We start from the raw sequence: 27,254 nt of genomic DNA, 5'->3' as shown, positions 1-27,254 counted from the left end.
ACCTCTCTGCCCCAGCAGCTGGAGGCCTAGGGTCTCCAACGGATCAGGATCTCCAGACAGGCACCCACCCCGTGATAAAGAGGGGTGGAGCCTTTCCCCAATCATTTCCCCTCCCTCCCCCCCCCCCCAGCTATTTTTAGATCTATCGGAGGGGGAAGGAGGGATTGCTGGGTTTAATCCCTTAGGAAAACCCAGGACCCATGTGAATGGCTCCCAGGCCTTGCTGAGAGGCCACCACCTGGAGCAGGAGGCTGGATGTGCTGCTGCAGGCGCACACACAGACACACACACGCACACACGCAGCTCACTGGCCCTAATCTAAAGGGATCTTCCTGGTTTCTAGCTGTCCCACACTAGTCCCTTGGGTGAGTCCCAGGCCTGGTCAGGTGTCAACTACCCTACCACCACCACCCCTAAGCCAGTGGCTTGTCCTGTGCATCTAGCTGTGAAGCCGAGGACCAAAGAACTCTCTCTCCGGACATCAGTCCTGACCCCTTTCCATAGCCAGCCCTTGCTTTGCTGAGACGCGGGTTTCAGGGAATTTTTGTAAGGCCTTTCTCCCACCCCAGTGTCCATCTGCCAGGCTCTGCATCTTGGGCAGCCAAAGCAAAAGCCTGTGGGAACATGTGCTGGTGAGGATGTGGAGAAATCGGAAGCCCCTGCATTGCTGGTGGGAGTAAAAAATGATACAGCTGCTGTAAAAAAAAAAAAAGGGAATGGTGATTCCTCAAAAACTTACACATAGAATTAAAATATGGTCCAGCAGTTCCATTTATGGGTGTATACTCAAAAGAACTGAAAGCAGAAACTCAAATTTTGCACAAACAAGTTCCTAACAGCATTGTTCACAATAGCCAAAAGGTGAAAGCAACCCAAGTGCCCCTCGACATATGAATGGATTAAAAATGTGGCCCATGCATACATACAATGGAATAGAATTTCCTTTAAAACAGAATGGAATTCAGATAGATGTTACAACATGAACCTTGAAAATATTATGCTGAGACATAAGCCAGACACAAAAGGACAAATATTTACATGATTTCACCTGTACATCATAACTAGAATAGTCACATACATAGAGATATTCCAGAAAATACAATAGCGGTTGCCAGGGCTGAGAGGGGGTGGGGGGAGATAGGGAAGGAGGAGTTAGTGTTTCATGGGGACAGAATTTCACTTTGGGAAGATAAAAAAGTTCTGGAGATGGATGGTGGTGATGGTTGCACAACAATGTGAATATACTTAGTGCCACTGAATTGTACACTTTAAAACGGTTAAAATGGCAAATGCTATGGTATGTATGTTTTATCACAAGTTTTAAAATGCTAAAAATTTCACTGGGGCAGGACCAGGACCTAGGCATGCTTATCTCTCCAGGGGTTCCTACTACCCACTGCAGGGGAGGGGAGAGCCTAGGATTTGAAGTCAAATATTCATTTACATTCCACCTTCCCAAGCTGTGTGCCCCTGGGAAAGTCACTTAACCTCTCTGTAAAGCGGGAAAAATAAACTCTACCGAGCAGGGTCACCATGAGACACAACTTAGCTAAAGCATCTCTAGGCTCAGCCTGGGGCCTGGCAGTGGGTGCGCGTCCTCTGAGTGCAGCCCAGTGTGAAATCTGGGGCTGAGAGCATTTGCCTCGCAGCTCTGTCCCCATGGGTCCCTGGCGTGTGTAGAAGAAAGCTCTGAGGGTAGCTGTTTGTGACTGCCACTTCCACCAGCCTCGATTTCCCCCTGTGCAAATGGGTCACCCTCTTTTGCACGGCTGTTGTGAGAAAGTGGACTTGACATGCACCCTGGTCTACTCTGCCGGTAAGGCTAAACGCAAAGGACTGCATCCTCAGCTGACCAAGACCTGCCATGCATGTAACCCGCACCTCCTTCCCTTAGCGGGGCAGAGTTCAACATTCAATACAGCCAAGAGTTCCTGAGTGCCCACCGTGTGCCAGGCTCTGTCCCAGGTCCAGAGGATACCGAGGGTGGGTAGAGGACTAGATCACTGAGCCCCTGGGGAAAGTGGAGGTCAGGGGGCAGCGAGGCCCCCGGAGAAGCGTGTATCTAGTTCCACGATGTGGCAGCAACAAACTTGGCTCTATTTGTTTCCTGTGCCCGACTCCCCAGCCACCAACCCCTCCGGGCCTCGAATCAGGTCCCTGTAAGTCCTGGGACAGTGCTTGCGGTAGAGGTTTTCCACCAGCGTATTGCTGCCTCTCACCACACCCTTCCCTTCCTGGTTCATGTAGTTCCAGAGGTGCAGGGCGTAGGAGTCATTGAAGCTCGGCTCTGGGCTCCACACTTCATAGTAGCGCCTCCACTCAGGGTAGGAGATGGGGTAAAACCTTTGGGGGTGCAGAAAGGACACGTTCAAACACCGCAGGTCGCTCAACTCCTGGAAGTCCTCCAGCTTGCACCACACTCTCAGCATCCTCGTCATCAGGTCGGGACCCTGGTTGCCCCAGATGTATGAGTTGTAGTGCTCCACGAAGTTCTCCATGCACTGCCACAGGAAGGCGTGGCGGGGGAGGAACCCGAACACCCCGTTACTGGAGTACCGGGAAGCCTGCGCGGCCAGAAAGTTCTCGGCAGGGATGGGCCTGAGGGAGATGATATCCGTGTCCATGTAGACGCCCCCGTACTTCCAGATGATGGCCAGGCGGGACGCATCTGAGCTGACGTGGAGCCAGTTTCTCTCTGCACTGGCGTTGATCTGCAGGAGCAGGTGCAAATCAGGCCCCGCGGGGGGAGGGGGAGGGGCGTTACAGCAGGAGGCCAGGCAAAATTGGGCTTTTGGCAAATAGATTTTTGGGAAGCGCGGCCTGCTGCCCCTCCCCAGCTGCCCTGGCACATTGGGCCATCCCTAATAGCTGGCCCCAGCTATCCTGAGGTGGTCTTACTGGGCCAGGACAAACCACACCAGCCCGACCACCACCACCACCACCACCACCACCACCACCAAGGGTCACTAGACGCTAGCCCTGGTGTATGGCTAGTTTGTGAAAAATGAACGTAGCATCTCCCAGAACAATTTGAGCAGATTTCTCTTCCCAAGGAGTTTGGGTAATGTTAGTTGAGCCCAGGTGTGGGGAGGCGGGACCAGAGCCAGCAGGCTGCCTGGTCTTTACAGTCCTGGAGCGCCCTCTAGCGGCAGAGCACTGAGCGCGCAGGGACCCAGCCTGCATGTGCCCTTCACCTGGTCCCCTCTCCACTCCCAGCCCCTGCCCAGCGCCTGCCCTACCGCTGCCCAGGGCGACGCTAGTCGTCACCTATTTGTTAGAAACCCTGTGCTGGCAACTGCAGATGACACCTCAGTCTGGTGGGTCGCTCCGCCTCCTGCTCACAGCTCCAAGTTGAGATTTCCTGGCTCTTCAGGGGGAGAGATAGGAGCGCTGGGATCTACTAGTAAAGTCACATGGGGCAAGAGTGAAACTGACCAACTCCCTTTACCCCTTCCTCCCCCTATACACACACACACACACACACACACACACACACACACACACACTCAGGCCTGTCGCTTAGTCTACAAAATCTCTCTTGCTGACAACAACCAGGGGCAGGTGTGTCCTTCACTCAGAAAATCCACCCAGGAAAGCCCCAGGAATGAGGCAGGTGGCAGTTTTCCTCTTTTGTAAACGAGTACTGTAGTGGCTGAATAATGGCCACACGAAGATATCGGGTCCTAAGCCCTGGAACCTATAGCTGTTACCTCATGGAGAAAGGGGTCTTTGCAGATGTGATACATTGAGGATGTTGAGATGGAGAGACTATCCTGGAATATCCTGATGGATCCTAAATGCAATCATAAGCGTCCTTGAGAGCTTGTTTGGAGGTTCTAGCAGGGGAGCGCAGCTACTCGTATACCCTTGACCGAAGACCGGTCCTCTCCTGGGGGGGGGGGGGGGGGGAGGTCGTCCTCTTCGACCGAGCGCGCAGCTTCGGGAGGGACGCACATGGATGGGTGAGGGAGGAGGGGGACACCCACCTAGCCAGCCAGATCAGCCGAATCAACCCTGGCGATCCATGGGGTGACAGATGTCGCAGCCAGATCGCTCTCACATCCCATAAGCGTCCTTTATACTAAGGCTGATGGAGAGTTCACACACACACACACACACACACACACACACGCACAGGAAAGAGGAAGTGAAGATGGGGGTAGAGGCTGGAGTGACCAGCTCCACAGGAAGGAGTGTTTTCTAGAGCCCCCCCCACCCCACCCTAGGGGAATGGGCCCTGCCAGCACCTTGATACCCACCCAGTGATACTGGTTTGGGATCTCTGGCCTCCACAACTGTTCTGTCCTCTTAAGTCACCAAGTGTGTAGCATTTTATTACACAGCCTTAGGAAACCAACACAAGTACCTTCACAAATGGCCTCAATCCTGCCTCTTGGCCTGCAAAACCTAAAGTACTAACTTTCTGGCCCTTTAAGGAGAAAACACTTTCTGACATTTGGTCTAGCCCAGCCGTGGGCAAACTACGGCCCGCGGGCCGGATCCGGCCCGTTTGAAATGAATAAAACTAAAAAAAAAAAAAGACCGTACCCTTTTATGTAATGATGTTTACTTTGAATTTATATTAGTTCACACAAACACTCCATCCATGCTTTTGTTCCGGCCCTCCAGTCCAGTTTAAGAACCCATTGTGGGCCGAAACCGGTTTGGCTCAGTGGATAGAGCGTAGGCTTGCAGACTGAAAGGTCCCAGGTTCGATTCCGGTCAAGGGCATGTACCTGGGTTGCGGGCACATCCCCAGTGGGAGATGTGCAGGAGGCAGCTGATCGATGTTTCTCTCTCATCGATGTTTCTAACTCTCTATCTCTCTCCCTTCCTCTCTGTGAAAAATCAATAAAATATATTTAAAAAAAAAAAAAAAGAACCCATTGTGGCCCTCGAGTCAAAAAGTTTGCCTACCCCTGGACTCTAGCCTATGATTAGAGCTTAGATAGGACTTTATATGGTAAGCGAATGTTATTATTTTTATGTCATATTTTAGTAACTTTTTAAAAAATGATTTTATAAAATTAACATATTCTCATCACTGAATCACTCCCAATTCATACTAAAACACCTACCATTACTGTGTGTGTTGTTTTTTTCATCAGGTCTTTTTCTTCCAAATAGATTGGGGGAGGGGAGTTGCATAGCTAAAGTAATCTTACATTATAATGCAAGAGTATTTAATTCCATGTTGTAGTCTTCATAAGGTGGCACAGTTTAATGCTCCATAATGGAATCATTGAATGGTTCTACTATAAGTTCCTTAAACATTACTTGATTGTGGGTCCTCATTAGAGAAATACTTAATTGAAATATTATTTTCTTATTCTGCTATTTTACTAAGATGAAGATTACAAAATTCTGAGATTTCCAGGAGTTTCTTGATCATCCTATATAATAAAAGCCTAATATGCAAATCGACCAAACAGCAGAACGACCAGTCACTATGATGCACACTGACCACCAGGGGGCAGATGCTTAATGCAGGAGCTGCCTCCAGCCTGCAGGCCCCAGGCCAGCCAAGGTGGGTACCAGTGGGGGCCCCAATCACCCCGCCAGTTGCCCCACAGAGAGAAGTGACCAGCGGCAGCAGCAAGGGGTGGGGCCAGCAAGTGGGCGGCGCCAGGCCAGCCAAGGTGGGTACCAGCGGGGTCCCCCCGATCGCCCTGCCGGTCACCTCACAGATCAGCCCTGATCACCGGCCAGGCCTAGGGACCCTACCCATGCACAAATTTCATGCATCGGGCCTCTAGAATCTTAATATAACCCAATCTTATACAGCAGCACCCCACCGGATCTATTGTGAATTTTCTATTTACATAATTTTCAAGTGAAATCTTGCCTAGTTTCCCCTTAAGGTGCAAAAATAGTTTAACATGGATGGGTTTAAAACTGGCAGGGAAAAATAAGGAGTATACACAGCTAGAAAAAAATACAGAAACTCATTCCGTTAAAAATAGTCTCAAACGGAACCTAGATACTAAGATAGAAAGCTAGAAACAAAAGACAACAGGTCTCTCCCAATTACTTGAATCAGAGCTCAACCCAGGCAAAAGTTAAAGGATCTGCCCAACTGGTGTGGTGCAGTGGTTGAACCAGGAGGTCACAGTTCCATTCCGGGCAGAGCACATGCCTGGGTTGTGGGCTCAATCCCCAGTAGGAGGCATGCAGGAGGCAGCTGATCAATGATCCTCTCTCATCATTGAAGTCTCTCTCTCTCTCTCTCTCTCTCTCCCTCTTCTTCTCTCTAAAAGTCAATAAAAACATATTTTTTTAAAAAATAAAAAAAGAGTTCAAGGCTCTGGGTTCTAGTCCTGTCTCTCACACTGAGTCCTTACTCTCAGTTTACCCATCTATAAAATGAGTAGATTGTCTATGGTCCCTCCCAACATGGGCATTCTAAGATTCTCTGAACACTTACTTGAGTATACCATGAAGACAACGGAGTGTCTTCAAACAGGCTTTTCATATCCAAAGGGATGAGGAAAACGTTGTCTATTGCTGAGAGGAGGGAAAAGGCTGGGTACGTGGAGTTTGGGGGCAGCTGCATGGAGCTGCTGAGACCCTTCATGAAGAACACCACCGGCTGCTCGGGATAAACCTTGGCAGCGGACTCCACAGCGCAGGAGACCAGCGGGGACGGCTCCGTCCTCTCAGAGGTCTCTAGGAACACAATGCTGCGTCCCTTGCCCAGAAGGGCTTCCGGCCCCTGCTGGGACTTGTGGGGGGGCAGGCAGGAGAAGAGGCAGCTGGGCTTCAGGGTGAGCTGGTAGAGGAAGCCACAGGAGAGCAGCAGGACGACCAACAGGGAGAGCTGGAGCTCCTTCAGCATGTCCACGTCTCCCTTCTGGACGCTCCTTTAAGTCAACACAATTCATTAAAAAGCACATCCACAAAACCGGGTAAAGATAGCACACGCAAAAACAATAAAGGAGTATCGCTTTTAAGCTTAAATCCCAAATGAAACATAAACAAATCAAGTCATGCAATATTCAAAAGAAAAATGTATTAACTGGAGTTTAACTGAGAAATTTAGGGTGATTCAAAATAGGGGGGAAAATCATTCATTAACAGAAAAACTATTAATCACATGCACTAGCTTATAGATTAAAGAAGAAAAGCTGCATGATCATTTTGGTGAACAGATGCCAAGAACAGGATACAATTCTGTTCAACAGAAGGCATGCAGGAGGCAGCTGATCAATGGTCCTCTGCTAAGTCTAACCAAGGCAATAAAATAAGAGAAAAGAATGTCTGCTATGAATTCTAGAAAGGATGAGGCAACGACATCACTAGTTGTAGAAAATATGATTGCCCACCTAAAAAAAATTCAAGATAATTTACTAAGAAACTAATAGAACTAAGAAGAAAATTAACCAGGGAAGCAAACTGAAGTCTAGAGTTAAAGAACTTGCCAAGATCACACAGTTAGCAGACCCATGCCTCTAACTTGGGCTTGCCTGTCCCTGTAGGACCCCCTTCTCCATAAACATTAGCTCTAACTCTAGGAGAGCAAAGATTTCACTTTTTCGATGGTCTATTTTTTCACATTCCATATGACTCTTTTAGAAAACACAAAGCCAATGAATCAGAGCTTACCTTCTGGCCTGAAACTTGCCGTTAGCCACTGTCTGAAGTCTTAGCAATGACCACAAGTTTTTCCTGCTATACTCTTTGATAAATCACCACCTAATCTTCCAACTCAACTACTGAGGGAAGTAAATCATTGGCCGAAGATTAACACTAAACATGAGTTCTCAGAAAGCTCCTCCCTTTAGTAAGTTCCCCCAAACACAGAGACTTGGGGACAGTAACGTCTTCGCACAATTTTTCAGGTGATCCACACACTAATCCTGCCTATTTGTGGATTTATCAAGGGGAGGGGGTGATAGGGTGACGACTTCATCTGGAGAAAGTTGAATATAACCCTGAAGCTAAAAGATATTGCACCTAAGCAGTTTAGTTTCCATCCAAATCATGAGCAGAGCCTTGGGAAAGTTTTATCATCAGACGACCCTGTAATTTGGGCCAAACTTTGCAAACACAGGTTTGAGTAAAAGAAAAGAAAGTCCATCACCACCAATAAGCAGTGGACAGCCCCGGGAATCCAAGGTCCTGATGATTTGGAACCAGAATTTATTAGCCAATTTCAGTTACAGTGGCTTCAGGAAGGATCCTTTGCCCTGAGGCCTCCCTTGTGAGGTATAGCTTCCTCCAAGCCTCACAAGGTCAGGTTCATCACCCTCCACCGACGTGGCAACCCCCACATCTCCAAAGATAGTGTCGCTCTCCTGTGGTCTGTGCCCCAGTGCTCCTGGCATGAGTAGGTAGTTATCCTCAGTGAAACCATCCTCATTCAGGGAGTCGCCTATCTTTAACTCAGAGCCTTCTCTCAGCCATGAGCAGGTAGCCACAGTTCCCCCTGGGTGCTCTGGTGTGAACCTGATGTCCTTCCTGAGTGTTTCTGCAGAGGCCTCCCGTCACCTGAGCCACTCTGCCAGGAACTCCCAGGGCCCCCAGATCATCCCTTTAGCCTTCCCTCTGGTGGGAACAGAACTGCCTTCCCTTCCTTCCGCTCCCCTTTCTGCCTTATCTGGCCTGTATCACACGGACTTTGTGTGGGTAGATGCCACAGCAGCAGCTCCTAACCTGGACTCCACAGGTCCCTAGAGGTCCCAGGATGGGCTTTGGGGACCTTGGGGCCATACCCTGCACCAGTCCCTTTGCCCTGAGTGCCACTGACGCACAGCCCCTACATATTCCCTGTCCGAAGGAATGTCCCTGCTCTTTTTGATGCTCCATGACAAGAACTCTGTTCAAAATTCCTCCAAATGTCTGCCCCACACAATGGCAGGCTTGCTCCGACCAGCCAAGCAATCCCAGGGAGAGATCCGAGTGAGATGTGCCATGGGTGAGTCTGGATACGCTGATGAAAGCCACATATGCATCCCGATGTCGACTCCTTTCCTAAAAGCTTTGGCCTCCTGTGAGCATTCCTGCTTCCTCCACCCCAATGTGAGCCAGAGCTGGTCAATGCAGTGGACTGTGGAGCCTGGGAAACTGCTACTGACTGATGAGGCCTTAGCAACGGTGGAGGGATGTAGCCCCACCCAGGATGAGGGCAAAACCTCTGAATCCAGTGGGTTTTTTTACATTCAATATTATCCCAGTATTGTCTTTATTTTACAATACTCTTCTTTGGATGTTCGGAGCTAGTCTGAAGAAAAGTCGGTACAGAGGGGAAAACCTTGGAATCAGAGCTGAGACTTCCCCCAACCCCCCAGCCCCACGGATAACCTCTGATAAACTCAACCGGGAAAACTTCAAGGTTTGGGCCCACACTCCCTCGGCTATAAAGGACTCACTGTATCAAGAAGGAAGTTAAAGGAATTTTAACACGAAATGTTTGTTGAACTGAATTACACGTGAAAAGTGCACCTCTTAATTCTGTAGCTTCTTTGAACTCTTGATTTATTGTAAGAAGGAAATATTCGAGCCAACAATACTTGCCCTATTTACTTTGGAGCACTTGGAACCACAGTTCCGGCTTTTAACATATTTGTTAATCAAGTGGGACTGATTAACTTGTTAAAGCATTCAGCTATTAACAGTGCAAAACCAATACAGAGTGATATCTTATCAACATTGTCAATTTCTGCCTTGGCTGGTAGTCAGATGGTTAGAGCATCCTCATGATACGCCAAGGTTGTAGGTTTGATCCCCGGTCAGGGCACATACAAGAATCCACCAATGAATTCATAAATAAGTAAAACAACAAATCCATGTTTCTCTCTCCCTGCCTCCCTTTTTCTCTCTCTCTAAACAATGAACTTTAATTTGAAAAAATACATTGGCTCTTGGTCGGGGTACATGCCTGGGTTGCGGGCTCCATCCCCAGTGGGGGGTGTGCAGGAGGCAGCCGATCTATGATTCTCTCTCATCATTGATGTTTCTCTCTTTCCCTCTCCCTTCCTCTGTGAAATCAATAAAGGTATATTTAAAAAACAAACAAAAACAAAATTAACAAAAAAATAAAACCATTGCCAATTCTTTCATCACTGTTCTGAAGCTGGAATGAAGACTAGAGACCTGGGTTTAGGTGCATGAACAGAGACAGTTCACTGCAGAGTGAGAGAGAATAAGTTCCCAGCCTAACACTTGGGAGCCCATGTGGGAATAACGGAACAAGTGACATTATCAACATTAAATCCTGAAAAACAAAATTTTTTTTATTGAAAATCTGTGAATTCATGCCAGCATAAAATTCCCTGGTCCCATGACAATATTTTAAACTGTTCTGCGTGTCCAATGGTTCTAGCCTTGCATTTCTGACAATAATGCTTTTGTTCTCCACTCAGCCTTACCAAACATGCTCCTGTGTACAAAACCTTGCATAGCGATCAGGAAGGTATTTCTGGGTTTGTTCTGGAAATTACTGTGCTCACACGTGTCGTTTTCCCCTTTTTTAAGTTTACTTACAGATAAAGGGAGGGATGGGGGTAAGGGCAGGGAGATAAGGGAAAACAGTTGTTCTCAGTGCAGCAGTTGTGCAGACACCACCCTTTCAGGCTAAAGAACAGGGTCTACAAGATGCAGACACTGAACAGTGGCTCCAGTCGGAGCGGAGGGCTGTGTGAACAAGCTTTGCTTTCAAGCTCTGTAAGTCGGTGTTTAGTCTTTGTTCTGTAAGGAACTGGAAACATCTTAGAGCCACCTGTGCCGTGTGTCCACATGGCAGGGAACTTTGTAAAAACCGAGAGGCTGTGAGAACGAGCAGTGCCCGATGTGGCTGAAAGAACCGGTTGTGGACTGAATGTTCGTGCCCCACCACCACATTTGGGAGAATGAAGCCCTAAGCCCCAAGGTAATGGTATTTGGAGGTGTGGCCTTTCTGAGGTCATCAGGTTTAGATGAGGTCACGAAGGGGGCATTCTTACAAGAGGGGAAAACAAAGATCCCTCTCTCTCTCTCCACAAGCATTCACCTCGGAAAGGCCAGGGGAGGACCCAGTAGGAAGGCAGCTACCTACAAACCAGAAAGAGAGTCCTCTCCAGGAACCCATCTTCACCTTGATCTTGGACTTTCCAGTTCCAGAACTGCGAGCAATAGGTGTCTGTTGATTAAGCCATCCGTCCGTGGTATTTGTTATAGCAGCCCGAGCTAAGACAGAAGCCCCACTGTAAGCTTCTTCTCTTTAACCTCCTTCCATGTGTTTTCAAGTTTGTGTTGAAAACAATGAAAGTGAGTAGTATCTGTCGTTAAAGTAAGGGTACTCAATCTAGTAAAGAGATGAAATTTTAATATGTTTGTATATGAAATATACAAGGGCCTAAGGGCAAAGTCAATTCTCTATATAACTTCATTATTACAAAGTTAAGTCTTGAGTGAAAAAACCCAACTCTAAAAATATGGTCTTAAAAATCACATATCTGTACACAAGACAATAAACGGTCTCATGCTGCATCGTCGTCATCCTCTGCAGCATAGATGGCTTGATTCCTCCTCTTAATTTTCTTTCTTTGTTCAGGTGCAGACTCATCACTCAGCCTCTTCCCTGGTGCTCTGGTTAAGTCCTTCCCATCTCCAGACTCCACAGCCTCGCCAGGTTTCCCCTCTCCGCTGCCTGGGGAACCCGATGTATCATCAGAAGAAACCAACATGGAACCTGGCAGGATCCTGACATCAGAGAAGCTTGCAGAAAGGTCAGAGGCCAGGCCAGAAGGTTCCAGGGATGTGGTATTCGGGTCACTATGTGCACTTACAAAACTATCTTCCTCTTCCTCTTCCTCCTCCTCCTCTAACACGATTTCATCTGGATTGGTAGAGGACAGGGCAGAGGTGTCTGTGTTATATTCACTGGGCTCTTCTCCAGAGTCATTACTGCCCCCTTCCTCCTGCTCTTCATATTCACCACACAAGTGGTGTTCTTCCTTGGCCTTCTGAAGACTGACATTAATGTCTGTGATGCCAAGTTTGGCACAAAACTCAGTAGTCTGAGGGTTGATCCTGTGAACCAACTGCACTTGTGTCTGTGGCTTGCTTGGGTCATGACAAGCAGCCGTCACGCTGAAGTTAAATGGAACTTTGAGGTCATGATTCAATGTTTCCAATACTTCATTCATAGCTTCTTCTGTTGGACTATAATCCCACCTATAAAAGTCCAAAACAATGGTCTTTTATACGTCATTGGCCCCAGACAACAAATTATGAAATCTAACTGTGAACTTCAGGTACAAGGATAAAAAATAAACGATAATCTAAATTCCATTTAGTAAAATTACAGTTAATTTAACAAAGGACCATTTCAAAATAAAAACAATTCATAAGAAAAGCTGAGAACCAAGATGGCGGCATAGGTTAACGCCGGAGTTTGCTGCTTTGAACAACTACTTCAAAAGTAAAACTAAAAGACGGAAGGGACATCACCCAGAACCACAGGAACGCTGGCTGAGTGGAAGTCCTACAACTAGGAGGAAAGAGAAGCGCATACGGACACTCAGAGGAGGCGCAGTGCTGAAGTCAAATTCTGAGGTGCGGAGTGCGCGGAGCGGGCTGGCAGCGGAGGGCGCGGTTGTTGTTTTCAATCCGGAGGGAGTCGCAGACTCTGAGCTCCAGATACAGGCGAGTCTTTAGGGACCCAGACTCAAACGGGAGAAGCGGGACTGTCTGGCTTCGGTCAGAGCGAGTGCAGCTTTCTCTCCCAGCTTTGCAGCGGGTGCTGGGACTCAGAGAGGCAGAGCCCCTGGGGACAGGACTGAGAGCCGCCATAACTGCTCTCTCCGGCCCACCCTGTTGATCCTGTGCGACCCGCCCTACCCAAGCCCTGCACAGAGGCATTTGCTGGATAGCCTCAGGCAAAGGCTAAATTAGCACCTCCCTAGAGGACAGAAGCTCTCTCACTGCTGACACAGCTGATTCTCATAGCCACTTGGCCTGGAGGTCAAACCCTCCCTGGGATTAGCTACAACAATCAAGGTTTAACTATAAGACTGCGAACAAAGACCACTAGGGGGTGCACCAAGGAAGCATAACAAAATGCGGAGACAAGGAAACAGGACAAAATTGTCAAAGGAAGATATAGAGTTCAGAACCACACTTTTAAGGTCTCTCAAGAACTGTTTAGAAGCCGCCGATAAACTTAATGAGATCTACAAGAAAACTAATGAGACCCTCGATGTTATATTGGGGAACCAACTAGAAATTAAGCATACACGGACTGAAATAACGAATATTATACAGACTCCCGACAGCAGACCAGAGGAGCGCAAGAATCAAGTCAATGATTTGAAATGCGAGGAAGCAAAAAACACCCAACGGGAAAAGCAAAATGAAAAAAGAATCCAAAAATGCGAGGATAGTGTAAGGAGCCTCTGGGACAGCTTCAAGCGTACCAACATCAGAATTATAGGGGTGCCAGAAGATGAGAGAGAGCAAGATATTGAAAACCTATTTGAAGAAATAATGACAGAAAACTTCCCCCACCTGGTGAAAGAAATGGACTTACAGGTCCAAGAAGCACGGAGAACCCCAAACAAAAGGAATCCAAAGAGGACCACACCAAGACACATCATAATTAAAATGCCAAGAGCAAAAGACAAAGAGAGAATCTTAAAAGCAGCAAGAGAAAGAAACCAAGTTACCTACAAGGGAATACCCATACGACTGTCAGCTGACTTCTCAACAGAAACTTTGCAGGCCAGAAGGGAATGGCAAGAAATATTCAAAGTGATGAATACCAAGAACCTACAACCAAGATTACTTTATCCAGCAAAGCTATCATTCAGAATTGAAGGTCAGATAAAGAGCTTCACAGATAAGGAAAAGCTAAAGGAGTTCATCACCACCAAACCAGGATTATATGAAATGCTGAAAGGTATCCTTTAAGAAGAGGAAGAGGAAGAAAAAGGTAAAGATACAAATTATGAACAACAAATATGCATCTATCAACAAGTGAATCTAAGAATCAAGTGAATAAATAATCTGATGAACAGAATGAACTGGTGATTATAATAGAATCAGGGACATAGAAAGGGAATGGACTGACTATTCTTGGGGGGGAAAGGGGTGTGGGAGATTCGGGAAGAGACTGGACAAAAATCGTGCACCTATGGATGAGGACAGTGGGTGGGGAGTGAGGGAGGAGGGTGGGGTGGGAACTGGGAGGAGGGGAGTTATGGGGGGGAAAAAAGAGGAACAAATGTAATAATCTGAACAATAAAGATTTAATTAAAAAAAAATAAAAAAGAATTCATCTGGAAAATTCCTTCACGTTTATATAGCTTTGCAAACAATTCTGTAAGCCATTTAACAAGCTAAAATAAATCTATTTCTCTATAAAAAAAAAAAAAAAGAAAAGAAAAGAAAAGCTGTCCGTACAACCTAAAGCAAGTATAAGTTGTTTTAATGTGAACCAAATCTCCACCATATTAGTCTGTGCATACTTAATCACTTATACACTTATTTGGGTTAGTACTCAACAATCCATTTTCTTGTAAACCATGAATTATTCTTACACTCATTTAACAGGGTTTTGTTTTGTTTCTTAATTAAAAAAAGGGGGGGGGGGACCACAAAAACCTTGCAAGCATAGTGAGAGCAAGTCCTAAAAAGGTCAGGCTTACCTTGTATGCAGGCCATTATTTTCAGGCATATTCCACAGGCGCGCAGTTACATTAATAAGATTGTTTGTAGCCCTGAGAATAGTGAGCCATTCAATATCATACTCCAAGTAATCAGGAGCACTGGGGTCATGATCTATTTCTATTACCTATAGGAACAAATTGGTAATTTTAACAAATACATATCTATTTTTAATATCTAAGGATTTCAATGTAACAATAAAAGTTAAAAGGAATTTAATTTAGTAGACTAAAAATATTAATGTAAATATTCCCAAAGAATTCTCAGACTATATAAATTACAAAATACACAAATTGTTTAGAAAACAAAAATTAAGATGTTTTCTTAATCACTGGAAGAGTAACACTATATTGAAAAGTTATTTCATTTTCTTCTTACCTGAAGAAAGTCTCTATGTGGTAAGCATTTGTCCAAGGCTAAAAATTTGGTTGCTTTGGCAGTCTCTCCTTCATCCTTGGCCTAAACCATGATTTAAGAAAGAATGTTAAAACATCAGATAATTCATACATTGGATAGGATGGAAACAATCTTTGTTACACAAAGTTGTGTGTCAAAGGAACAACTGTTACTTTTTCAAAACAAGTTAGTTCTACACTCACTTGTGCAACAATGGGCACTTAAACTCTCTGGCTTTCATGTCTTACATTCTTACACAAGTCAAAATAGAAACTAATGGTGATGATGATAATGTTAAATCAAAGCATTGAACACATATATTAAGGCATATAACAAAAGGATTAAAGATAACAGAAGAGCTCAAAAATAAATTGGCAGAGTTAAAAGTACACAATTTTTAGAAGAAATCATAGAAGAAAAATCGTCACTACCTTGAGTTAGGCAAAGATTTCTTAGATACAACATCAAAGTTAGATGCGATATATCCATAGAATGAAATACTATACTATTCAACAATAAAAATAAATAAAACACAGATAGATGCTATAACATAAGTGAACCTCAAAAACAAGAAAATAATAGAAGCCAGATACCAAAGACTATATATTTATGATTACATTTATATGAAAGGTTCAGAAAGGGCAAAGCCATAGAGACACAAAGCAGATTAGTGGTTGCCTGGGCTGAGAATGAGAACAAGGAATGACAGCAAACACACATACAAAGGATCTTTTTACATGATGGAAATATTCAAAAACTGGATTATGTGATGTGTGCATACACACAAAAAATCACTGAATTATACACTTGATTGAATTTTATGTAAATTATACACCAATAAAGCTTTTTGTTGTTAATCCTCACCCAAGGATATTTTTCCCATTGATTTTTAGAGAGTGAAAAATTTTAAGTAGAGAGAAAAATATGGATGTGAGAGAGATACATTGACTGGTTGCTTCCTGCACTTGCCCTGGCCAGCGCCAAGGATTGAACCTGCAACCCTTCAGTGTGCAGACTGATGCTCTAACCACTGGACACCACTGTCCAGGGCACCAATAAAGCTATTTTTCGAAAAGTGAATTGTCAGACAGATATATGGAAGGGGTCACTAACAAGGTCATAGTAAAAACAGTAAAAAAGTGACTCACTGAAAACAGTAAGGCACCTGGAGGAAAAAATACAAGGAAACAAGCTATGGGATGTCCTGCTGTGGACCAGGTATCAAACTTCAGTGCTGAAGAGGGACTCAGAGAGGTGGAAGGCACAGAGGTTACACAGATCTTGGCTGCAGGGCAGTTCTGAAGAAAGGTAATCTTTGGGGCTGGTGAAGGGGCTAAAAGAGAACACTGGCAAAGTCAGAGGAGGTTGAGGAGCCAAGAAAAAGGGATTGAATATGTTGTTAATACAGAGGTAAATGTCCCTGGCTGACAGCAGAAGATGCAGTGGGAAAAAGTAGCAAATCTGATACTTCAATAAAAAGCCAAGCGTGTCAGGAGCCCTAAGACACAGAAAAGAGTAACACAGATGTGGAAAGGCAATTGAACCCAGCTGGCGAGGCTCAATGGTTGAGCACTGACCTATGAACCAGGAGGTCACAGTTTGATTCCCAGGCAAGGCACATGCCCAGGTTGTGGGCTTGATCTCCAGTGGGGGACATACAGGAGGCAGCCAATCGATGATTATCTCTCATCATTGATGTTTCTATATCCCTCTCCCTTCCTCTCTGAAATCAATAAAATTAAAAAAAAAAAAAAGACAACTGATATAAAAACAGATGACTTGGACTTGGGAAAATGAAAGGAGTAACCTGGTCTCCTTGAGGAACACAGCTAAAGTGGACCTCTACCACTGAAAGTGTTTGGTCAAGCAAGTTCGGGAAGCACTGTAAACCACATTGCACTCTTGGAGTAAGGCAATGCCCATTAATCAGTACGTTCAAGACTCAGAAATCCTATAGAAGCCTCCAAGAACCCCTAACTTTGTTAACCAAGCATCTTCTAAATGTTTTCCCTCTGAAACACTTTATGGGAAAGACAGAGTTTAGTCTGAATCGGAGGTGAAAAAAAGAACCACATATTTCCATAAAAACTTAATCATAGGTATATATTTATTCTCTACCTTCTATCACGCACTATACCATGCAATTACCCAAAGCAAACTTAGACTCATCCTAGATTCCCTCCTCCCTCCATCACCAAATCCTGATGATTCTACTTCCAAAATCTCTCTAGACTCTGCTTTATTCTCTGTGTTCCTTCTTTTGCCTTAGGTTGCCATCTCATCTTTTGCTTAAAGACCCTGCTGTGCCTCCTATTTTATATCACTCCAATCCATCTGCAAAACTGTAGCGAAACTAATCTTTCAAAAATGAAAATCTGTATTTCATCTCTCTCCAACTTTCCCCATTACCTCTGGTTAAACCCAAACTCCAGAGCATGGCACTATGATCGTGCCCCAGCGTCTACCCTCCGCCATGGGAACGAGCTGCAGTCCAAAGGCACCCTGTTCTCAGCCTTCGCACACATTGGTCCCTCTCATAGACTACCCTCATAATCTACTCCTTCCTGCACCATCAATTCCTTTGGAAAAGCTTCTCTTGCTTCATCTCTTTGTCCACATAGTCTGGCGTAGGTGCTCCCAGTACCCTAGGACGTTTTGTCACAAACTTATTACACTATTTTATCACTGCCTGCTTACTTATCTCTTCCCCCACTGGATTCTGGAAGTTATCTTTCATTTCTTTCTCTAACTTTACAACTGTTTCAACAGTGGGGAGCCCACTGATGTTCAATAAGTGTTTGTTAAATGTAAGAATAAATACTGTGTTTTCTACCTGATGCTGCATCAAGGCTGCAAACTTCACATGAAGGTGTGCGGAAAACCAGTAAGTTGGTTTTAAGTGCTCTAGGAGCTCTGAGGCAGCAGGACTTCCTAAGGTGTTATTTTCCACTTCTTGTCGGAAAAAAGATTTAGTCTTAAGAAGTTGCTTCTTATTTCCATAATGGTATATACTTCTTGGCCAATCATGAGATAGGAATATGTCCACAGGCTGCTTCAGCTTTAACAGAAAAAGAAAACTCTTAAAAACAGATTAACCACAAGCAAACGCCCTTCCTTCTCTCCCCTGACACATACCATTTACCCACTTAGACCTCTGGATTTTTGTGTAACTCATTCTAAGGCTCTTTATGGAAGGAAGTCACAGAAGTACTAACCTATTCACTCACGTAGGCAAAAAGAAACAGCTTCTCCCCGCCTCACAAATCATCCTTATTTTCCAGCAAGGCAGGTCAGCAGACACACTTTGATTAGCCTGCTAATCAGCTATGGTCTTTTACATTCAGTTTCTAAAATATGTAATAACCATTGTGCTTTTCCCTTTTTGGTAAAGAAACCATGTTTTACGATCCAGAGACACCAGATTTCATAAGACATCTAATGTAAATGATACGGTAAACCTAAAGATATAGTCCACTTTTTTTTCTAATGGACTCACATAGTATATACCAAAAATACTGTTTGCTACATAAGTCATATTAGAAGTATTTAAGGTGGCTGTTGTCTTCATGGGGAACACAAAATACACTCCATACTTTACTCATCCCACACTTGGAAAACTAAATGTAAATAACTTAAGTAAGTGTTCAAGACAATACAAACTATAAGAAAGAGATGACTAACTGGTCAGGGCAATATGTGCAATGAAAATTCAGTTAAGCCCTGGACGCTGTGGCTCAGTTGGTTGGAAAGGTTACCTGTTCAATTCCCCATCAGGGAACAAGTCTAAGTGGCAGGTTGGATCCTGGGCCAGGGCGAGTACAGAAGGCAACAGATTGATGTTTCTCTTTCACTCTTTAAAAAAAAAAAAATCAGCCGAAACCGGTTTGGCTCAGTGGATAGAGCGTCGGCCTGCGTACTGAAAGGTCCCAGGTTCGATTTCGGTCAAGGGCATGTACCTTGGTTGCGGGCACATCCCCAGTAGGAGATGTGCAGGAGGCAGCTGATCGATGTTTCTCTCTCATCGTTGTTTCTAACTCTCTATCTCTCTCCCTTCCTCTCTGTAAAAAAAAATCAATAAAAAGTATATTTTAAAAGAAAATAGAAAAAAATGGAATACTTATAAAAAAAATCAGTAAACTATATCCTCGGGTGAGGATTAAAAAATTTTTTCAGTGAAATATGATGACTTTAACCTAGAACTGGTTGGGAAGTAGTATCTAACCTGGGTCTTCAAGGACTGGTAGGATTTAGACTGGTGAAAAGGAAAAAGCATTCAAAGTAAGGAACTGCTATGAGTAGGCATCGAATGCCTGCAAGCATCCTTATGCTCCCACAGAGGCTGTGTGCTATGGTGGGAAGGGCCTGAGTTCTCTCAGACAGGCTCTGCCACTTAACTACTTGGGAGATCTTGGGCAGGTTGCTTACCTATCTGAGCCTTGGCCTCTCATTCCTAATCTGACAGAATTTGAGTGGCAATGACATGAAATATCTCATGTGAAAACTGCTTAGCCCAGTGTCAGGCACTGAAATGGTTCTCAAACAAAAACCTAGCTTCACCTATTCTCCAGCTGAGTCAGTGTTTTTAGAGACCACGGTTTTCCCATACCTTCTATCATCTCTACTATTATTTTCTATTTAATACCATTCTTTAAAAAAAAATTCTAATATTTTCTTTAAAGTATCACTTTATTCCAATATATTTTTAGCCTTACCATAATAATATCTGAAATTATGAGTTGAATGTTTTATTTTTACTCACTAAAATAAATTTATTACCATAAGAATTTTTTAATGTTCATCTGTGAACCTCCTAAACACAACTCAAATCCAAATTTTAGAAATACTGAACTATGCTCTTCTTGGAAGTAATATACCAAAATGATCAAACACATTTTGGTACAGAATTACTTTAACATTTTTTCAAGCCTGCCATATTGTACTTTTTACATACCTGTTTTAATTTATACACTTCAACATTTCTCACATGATATATACTCCTTATTGTAGCTGAATTATAAGGAGGGCACTCAAAATGACCTTAAATTGAAGGAGAGAAATAAGCTGTATTCAACACCTTTAAAAACTGCAAATTATATAAATAGATACACATACTTCCCTAAAACTAGTGTCTGCTATCAATGCTTTTGGTTCTTAAAATTTTATAAAAAACACTGCTCTTTATATGTTTATATGTTCAATTACTAAGTGATCAGAAACTATGAATCTAAATTTGGGGGCTTGTGGCTTTTAAAATGAAATTATACTTAATTTTGAAGCACATTGTTTATTCACATACTGTAGTTTAAAAAAATGCCTCCGGAAAGGTATAGAATGCCAAGTGTTCCTCCTAGAGAGTAGGCCAGTGGATGCCTAGGGCTGGTGGGAGCCAGATTAATTACAAATAGGCACAAAACTTTTAGGGGTGATAGCAATGGTCTAAATCTGGATGGTGGTAAAATCTGGATGCATAACTATAAATGTACTAAAACCATGGAATGGTATATTTAACAATGGTATATAAATCTTATCTCAATACAACTGCCAGAACAATGGGAAGGGGTCCTCCAATTCCTGTCCCCAGCCATCAGGAATACTACCTAGAGGCAGCTAGCGTTAATCAGGTTTTAGAATTTTATTTTAGGGATCTCATCTATGCATATAACATATCATCTATTTCTTTATTCTCCTTTTTTTTTGTAATTTTTTTTTTTTTTTTACACAAATGGCTGTATACTTTATATTTGTTCTGTGCCTTGCTTTTTCACTTTACTTATTTTGGAGTTCTTTTCATATTAGTTACATATAGAACTGCTTCTTTGTCCTTTTCTTTACTTTTTTAATGGCGTCATATCATTAAACTGCATAGTTATGTCATGATATATTTAACTAGTTCCTAACTTTTGCTACTACAAATAAAACTAAAATAAATAAATTTGCATATATCATTTTGCTCATGCAAAATATACCTAGAGACACATTCCTGGGAGTAGAACTCCTGGGTTAGAGTACTTTTATGATTTTCACAGATATGACCAATTGTCCCTCCAAAGAGTGGTTCCAATTTGCACACACATCTGCCATGTAGGAGACGGCTTATTTTTATACACCCATGCCAATAGTTTATAATCATAGAGAGCAGGGCACTGGGAACAAACTTGTGACTTAACAGTTACATTGAGGATACAAGTTTTAGCTACCCAACTTAATTCAAGAAATTTTAAAATCAAATGTGAATACAAGCTATTCCTTTAATTTTAAAATCAAGGTATAATTCATTCAGATATTGTAGGGTAAATAAGTGCAGTGTGGTATATAGCTGATCCTTGAACAACACTTATAGATTATTTTATTTTCAATAAATACCTGTACTGTTTTTGATATGCAGTTGGGAGTACACAGATGTGGAGGGTCAACTATATTCATTGATACACACCATTTTACATAGGGGAGTAGAACATGCATGGATTTGGTATCCACAACAGTGAGGGCGGGGGATGGTTGTCCTGGAACCAATCCCTCACAAATACCGAGGGACAACCTAAATTTTGAAGAAGTCAAACTTACACGTGGATTTTTTTTACCATGCAGGAGTTAGAGCCTCTAACATCTGCGTTGTTCAAGGATCAACTGTACTTATGCAATGGAATACTATTCATAAACTAAAATGAATGTATTACAGTTACATGTATCAACATGAATTTCAAAAACATATTAAAGAAGTTGCAGAAAGATACATGCAAAATGATACATTTATATGAAGTTTAAACATGTTATATAATACACTGTTTAAAGCTGTTACATATATGGTAATGATATAAAATACTCAAGTGAATGATAAACACCAAATTCAGAACACTGACTACCTAATGAGGAAAGGGAGGGACAAAAAGAGGAATGGGACTGAGGACTGACAATAATGAGTTTCAACTGATTCTGTACTGTTTTATTTCTTAAAAAATCAAAATGAAAAGTGGCAAGAATACTAAGTCTTGATGAAACTTGATGGTGGATACACAGATAGTACATTCTATGTCCTCTATATTTCCATAGGCATAAAATATTTTATAATATAAATTTAAGAATAAATTAGTTCATAGGAAAAATCCAATGAAAAAGGCAAACCATATATTACGCTTAAGTTACTCTGGGGCATGCAAGTTTTAAAGTTTAAAAACAGTCAGAACAACAATACCTTTTCGATAGTCGTGAGATTTGAAGATACCAGAGATTCCACCAATCCTTACACCTCGGTATTTTACTACACCTGCCAAACCTGAGAAATTACAGTTAAATAAGATTACTATAGGCAAAAGCAATCTCTTTACTGACTGAACAGTTTCCAGGCCTACAATTCCATGCAGTCCTAAAATTATTTGAAAATAAAGTATCATGATAAGGTTACTCTTTTACGTAGTAATATGCCAACAATATATAAGGTAGACTAGGGAAGAGAGGCCTAGAAGCAGATCAGTCAAGAAACTAAGCAGAAAGAAAAAAAACAAATGAAATAGGATGTGCTTAGAGGAAAACAGACATAATTTGGTACCTAAAGGAATATGAGGGTGTGGTGAGGGAATAGGCAAAAAGTGTCCTATGATGGATTTATATGTCATATATCTGAAAGTCAGCACATTTAAGGTATAAAGAACCTGCAGTTTCTATATTTCATTTCTAAACTGACCACCTTTAAAAAATTTCACTTTTTCATAATGTTGCATGCTGGGAGCCGGTCCATCCTTGCTGCTTGACACAGTCGCTGCAGGGAAGAAACATCTGCACAGCATATGTTTTAAGGGACCTGGCATATATGGCATACTGTTCTTAATATGTTTGCTCCCCTTTTAACCAAGGTCACCTCTCCAAGAAAGGTTGTTTCCCCAGGTAGGGATTTTTCCCTGAAGTTAGGGAGGGAATAAAACCCCTTAACTAAGTGCCAGGCGGGTAGTTAATCACTTTAGCTACGAACAATCACGCTTAAGCTACATAATCTTTACTCCCTGGAATGGAGATAAGAAACGCCCTAACCTTTGGAATAGAGATTGATAGGATTGGAATCAACTGGTATAAATACAGATGTAACTAGACAACTGGACACAGAACCTAGACACAGAACCTAGAGACAGAAGAACTTCGCTGGAGAGAACATGACAAAAGATCCTGGACAGAAACTGGCCACAGAACCTAGAGACAGAACCTAGCGAGAGAACATGGCAAAAGATCCTGGACAGAAACAGGACACAGAACCTAGAGACAGAACCTAGAGACAGAACCTGGATAACACGGCAAGAGAACCTGACTAGAACCTGGTGACTGAACCTGGCTGGAGAACCTGGACAGAACCTGGCTGGAGAACCTAGCAAGGGAACATGGCTACAGAACCTGGCTGAAGAACCTGGAGAACCTGGCTGGAGAACCTAGCAAGAGAACATGGACACAGAACCTGGCTGGAGATCCTAACCAGAACTTCGCTGGAGATCCTGAACAGAACTTGGCTGGAGATCCAGACCAGAATTTGGCTGGAGATCCTGGCTAGAGATCCTGGCTAGGCTACTGATCAACTGAACGCTGTCTCCGTGTCATTCCTTCTTCGCCAACTCCGTCTACACCTTTGGGAACCCCTGGACCTGCTGGGGTTGGACCCCAGCAGTTGCACTTGTCAAAAGCTGATCAATCATTAATGAACTAGAGAAATTAAATTTCTGTAGTTTTCAGAAACACCTACAAACATTTTAGTAAAGAGAAAAAAGGACTGTAGAGTGTAAAGGGGCTAACATTGAACCCGAATCTTACCAGGTCTGTAAATTTAAATGCAGGTTACAGGCAATGCAGAGGATAAAAGGAACGTTAAATAGCTCAGTGAATTCCAATAGCTAAATCTAGAATGCAGGAAATTCTACAAGAAATTTTCGCATTTTCTTCAACAAATAAATGGCATGGGGGTGGAAAGGAGAGATGAAAGGAACAGCTAGAGACTTTAGCATCATGACAATGAAATGCATGGAACTTGTTTGGGTCCTATTGAACAAGTCAATTATAAAACAGACATCTCGGGGGGTAGGGGAGGGCCAGGGGATTGTCAAGGGCGGAGAAGAGAAAAAGGAAAAAAAAAAAAAAGGACACATATATAATACCCTTTGTAATACTTTAAGCAATAAAATAAATTAAAAAAAGATTTTAAAAAAAAAGACATCTCTGTGATAATCAGGGAAATCGAAACATGAACTAGGCAACAGAGAATAGGAATTACTGTTACTTTAGCTAGGTATAACAATGGCATTGTAGCTGTGGGTATTTTTTAAAATCCTTATCACTTAAAAAATATGTACTGGGTGTTTACAGGTGAAATAATCTCATGACTTGAATTTGCTTTAAAATAACTCGTCACTTCTCCCACCAAAAAAGTTTAGGGGAGGATGAGTTGAAATAAGAATGGCAGAATAATTGTGGTTGAAATTAGTTAATAGGTATGGAGATTCATTATACAGATATCCCCAGCTTTTCCAAAGTTTGTGTTACACAATTTCACTTTTATGAAAGACCTATAGAACTGGAGCCTTTTTCTCTCCAGAATGCCTGTTTTCACTAACTGAAAGAAATCCAAAGAGGATTTTTGCTTTAATGAAAATAGGTGAAAAGCCAAAATAGCTTCAGCATTTGTTTTGTAGCCTGCATCCAGAGCAGGGACAGTGGCCCCACTAAGCCCCTTCCCCAGGAACTACACTCAGCATTAAGCCACCATAGCTTTGAACTGTCTGAGCATCTGTGCTTTATCTTGATTTATTTTGTGCATCTATTAAGCTACATTTGTCTGAAGGTAGCACAAAAGCCTAAGAGCTTGTAAAGGAGTTATACTTAGCAAAAAACTGGATGTCATAAAACCTATTGGTATGATTTAGTAGGTTATTTTCTGGGTCTGGGAATACTCACAATTCTTGCATGTAAATTAATGGTAATTGGTAGGACCCTGGCCACTTAGCTCAGTTGGTTAGAGCATTGGCCTGATAAGCCAAAGTTGCAGGTTCAATCCCCAGTCGGGGCACATACAAAAATTAACTAATGAATGCATAAATAAGTAAAACAAGAAACCTCTTTCTCTCTTCCTCTCTCTCTAAAATCAATAACTAAAAAAAATAAAAATTTTCTAATGTTACCACAGTATTGGTGATTTTTAAATTACTGGTAATTGCTTATTTGCTTTACACCATTTCCCCTTATGAAAGTGTTCATAGGAATGTTCTACATTCCAATACTGAGCAAAACCCGTACTATTCTCTAGTTTTGTGTATGTTTAACAATTTCCAATATAAAAAGTTTACTTTTTTTCATTTAATAAAAAGAGTGGAGGAAAGTAAAGGAATTACAAGTAGTATGTAAGTTCTTTGCAGTTTTATTATCTATTGCTTGAAACACTAGATCAGTGATGGCGAACCTATGACACGCGTGTCAGAGATGACACGTGAACTCATTTTTTTGGTTGATTTTTCTTTGTTAAATGGCATTTAAACATATAAAATAAATATCAAAAATATACATCTTTGTTTTACTGTGGTTGCAAATATCAAAAAAATGTCTATATGTGACACGGCACCAGAGTTAAGTTAGGGTTTTTCAAAATGCTGACACGCGGGGCTCAAAAGGTTCGCCATCACTGCACTAGAAGAAGCATGGACATATTTTCACGATGACCTATTCAAATTAAGAGACATTCCCAAAACACCACATATCTGAAGACGCTGCCCAACTGGTATAGAAAGCTTAAAAGGGTCTTCCATCCCCTCAAACCAAGAACTTACCCACAAACACATACCTAAATAATAAATGTTTGGTGCTACCCAGCCACCATAGGGTAACTCTTGCAAATGATTTGAGGCTTCGTGGTTTCCCCCAATGAAGACTGTGAGAACCGGGGCCTTTTTCTCTCCAGAGTAATACCTGGAACGTAAGAGCAAAGCTGTCCGTTGGCAAAGAGAAAAAAAGCAGGCACAGAGAAAAGCAATCGGGTGCGCCGACACAGTCAGACAGGGCAGCAGAGCAAAGCAAGGTCTTCAGGAAATATCTGGGCTCCTCCCTTCAAGTCAAAAGGCACTTTCTAAACACACTGCCCATCCCCTTGTAGAGTGTATCATTGTCCAACCACTATGAAGCGCACCTGAAACTAACGCAAAACAATACTGAACGTAAACTGGATTCGGAAAATAAAACAGTGAGTGGTTTAAATTGCCCATCCTCGTCCTTAAGAGCGAAGGGCTGCCACCTCGCGTTTCAGGCCAGTGACGTCAGGAACGTGGTCGGTTCTCAGCTTCTAGAACCGGGATGAGGGCGGAGCAGGCGCCCAATGGAAACTCCGGGATCGCGGCACCAACCAGTCCCGGAATCCCATCGAGTACAAGCAGATTAACCTTTCAGCCTCTCCCTGCAGGTCGGGCCCCCAGGCTGCGACCCCTCCCGAAACAGGTGAGGCAGGTGGACAGTGAGGAGTGACACTGACCGAGCGCCTGTTCCTGGAGACACACGGCGTCAACCGGGACGGGAACTCAGACAGAGGGGCTCCGGGCCCGCCCAGGGTCCTCCCACGGCTGGCGAGTGCCCCTCCCGCGGGTCCCGGGGCCGCGCCGCGCCTCACCGGTAGAAGGTCTGCATGTGGCGGTACTTGGGGGGCACGGCCATGCAGCGCAGGTCCGCCTCGTTGCGCACCGCCTGGAAGTCGCCGCAGCACAGCAGCAGGTCGATGGGCCCCGCGCCGCGCCGCTCCGCCAGCGCCAGCGTCTCGTAGATCTTGTCCAGCTCCCCGTGGCAGCAGCCGGCCACGGCCACCCGCATCCTGCCGGCGCCGAGAGCAGAGCGAGCCCCGTGCGGAGAGCCAAGGCCGGGCGGGTCGCTCAGCTCCCGCCAACGTGAACTGAGCCGCCACCTTGTCGCGACGCCTGCAATATATTCCACTTCCGGTCTCAACTCTCGCGAGAGATGGGGCGGAGTTAACGCCAGGATTCCAAAGAGGTTTAGGGAAGGATTCAGGTCTTTAAGTCTTCGCAGTCTGACAGATAATAAAAGTCACAACCACAATACTGAGAAAATAGAAACAAAAGTCCCCAGATAAATAAGTGCGCGGGTACGATTGGCTAATTCCCTAGGATGAAGCTTTCACGGCAAAGATGCATTCCTGGAAGCAAATTAGAAATAAAACAAAAAAAAAAGATTTTAAAGAACCAAAAACT

General features: G+C 43.5%; 1 protein-coding gene across 5 annotated transcripts; it reads right to left on the bottom strand.

Moving 5' to 3' along the window:
- Positions 1-209: 209 nt before the first annotated feature.
- On the bottom strand, positions 210-27,154 carry DBR1 (debranching RNA lariats 1). 5 transcript variants are annotated; one of them, XM_059663836.1, is made up of 9 exons: positions 26,663-27,146; positions 25,847-25,971; positions 22,232-22,312; positions 19,991-20,076; positions 17,873-18,097; positions 15,022-15,102; positions 14,625-14,770; positions 6,425-6,860; positions 749-2,711 (listed from the first exon to the last, which is right to left on the bottom strand). In XM_059663836.1, the coding sequence occupies exons 1-9, from the start codon at positions 26,857-26,859 to the stop codon at positions 2,097-2,099; spliced, it is 1,992 nt and encodes a 663-aa protein (XP_059519819.1). In that variant the 5' UTR covers positions 26,860-27,146; the 3' UTR covers positions 749-2,096. The 5 variants fall into 5 exon arrangements, with proteins under 5 accessions (XP_059519822.1, XP_059519823.1, XP_059519820.1 ...); XM_059663837.1 differs by lacking the exon at positions 17,873-18,097 and having other exon boundaries at positions 745-2,711; positions 26,663-27,154; XM_059663838.1 differs by lacking the exons at positions 749-2,711; positions 6,425-6,860 and adding an exon at positions 11,283-12,153 and having other exon boundaries at positions 26,663-27,114.
- Positions 27,155-27,254: the final 100 nt, after the last annotated feature.

The sequence above is a fragment of the Myotis daubentonii genome, chromosome 14 (genome assembly GCF_963259705.1).
Source record: "Myotis daubentonii chromosome 14, mMyoDau2.1, whole genome shotgun sequence".
Classification (NCBI taxonomy): Eukaryota; Metazoa; Chordata; class Mammalia; order Chiroptera; family Vespertilionidae; genus Myotis; species Myotis daubentonii.
The sequence above is the reverse complement of the archived record's forward strand: the minus strand, read 5'-3'. Positions and strand labels throughout refer to the sequence as shown.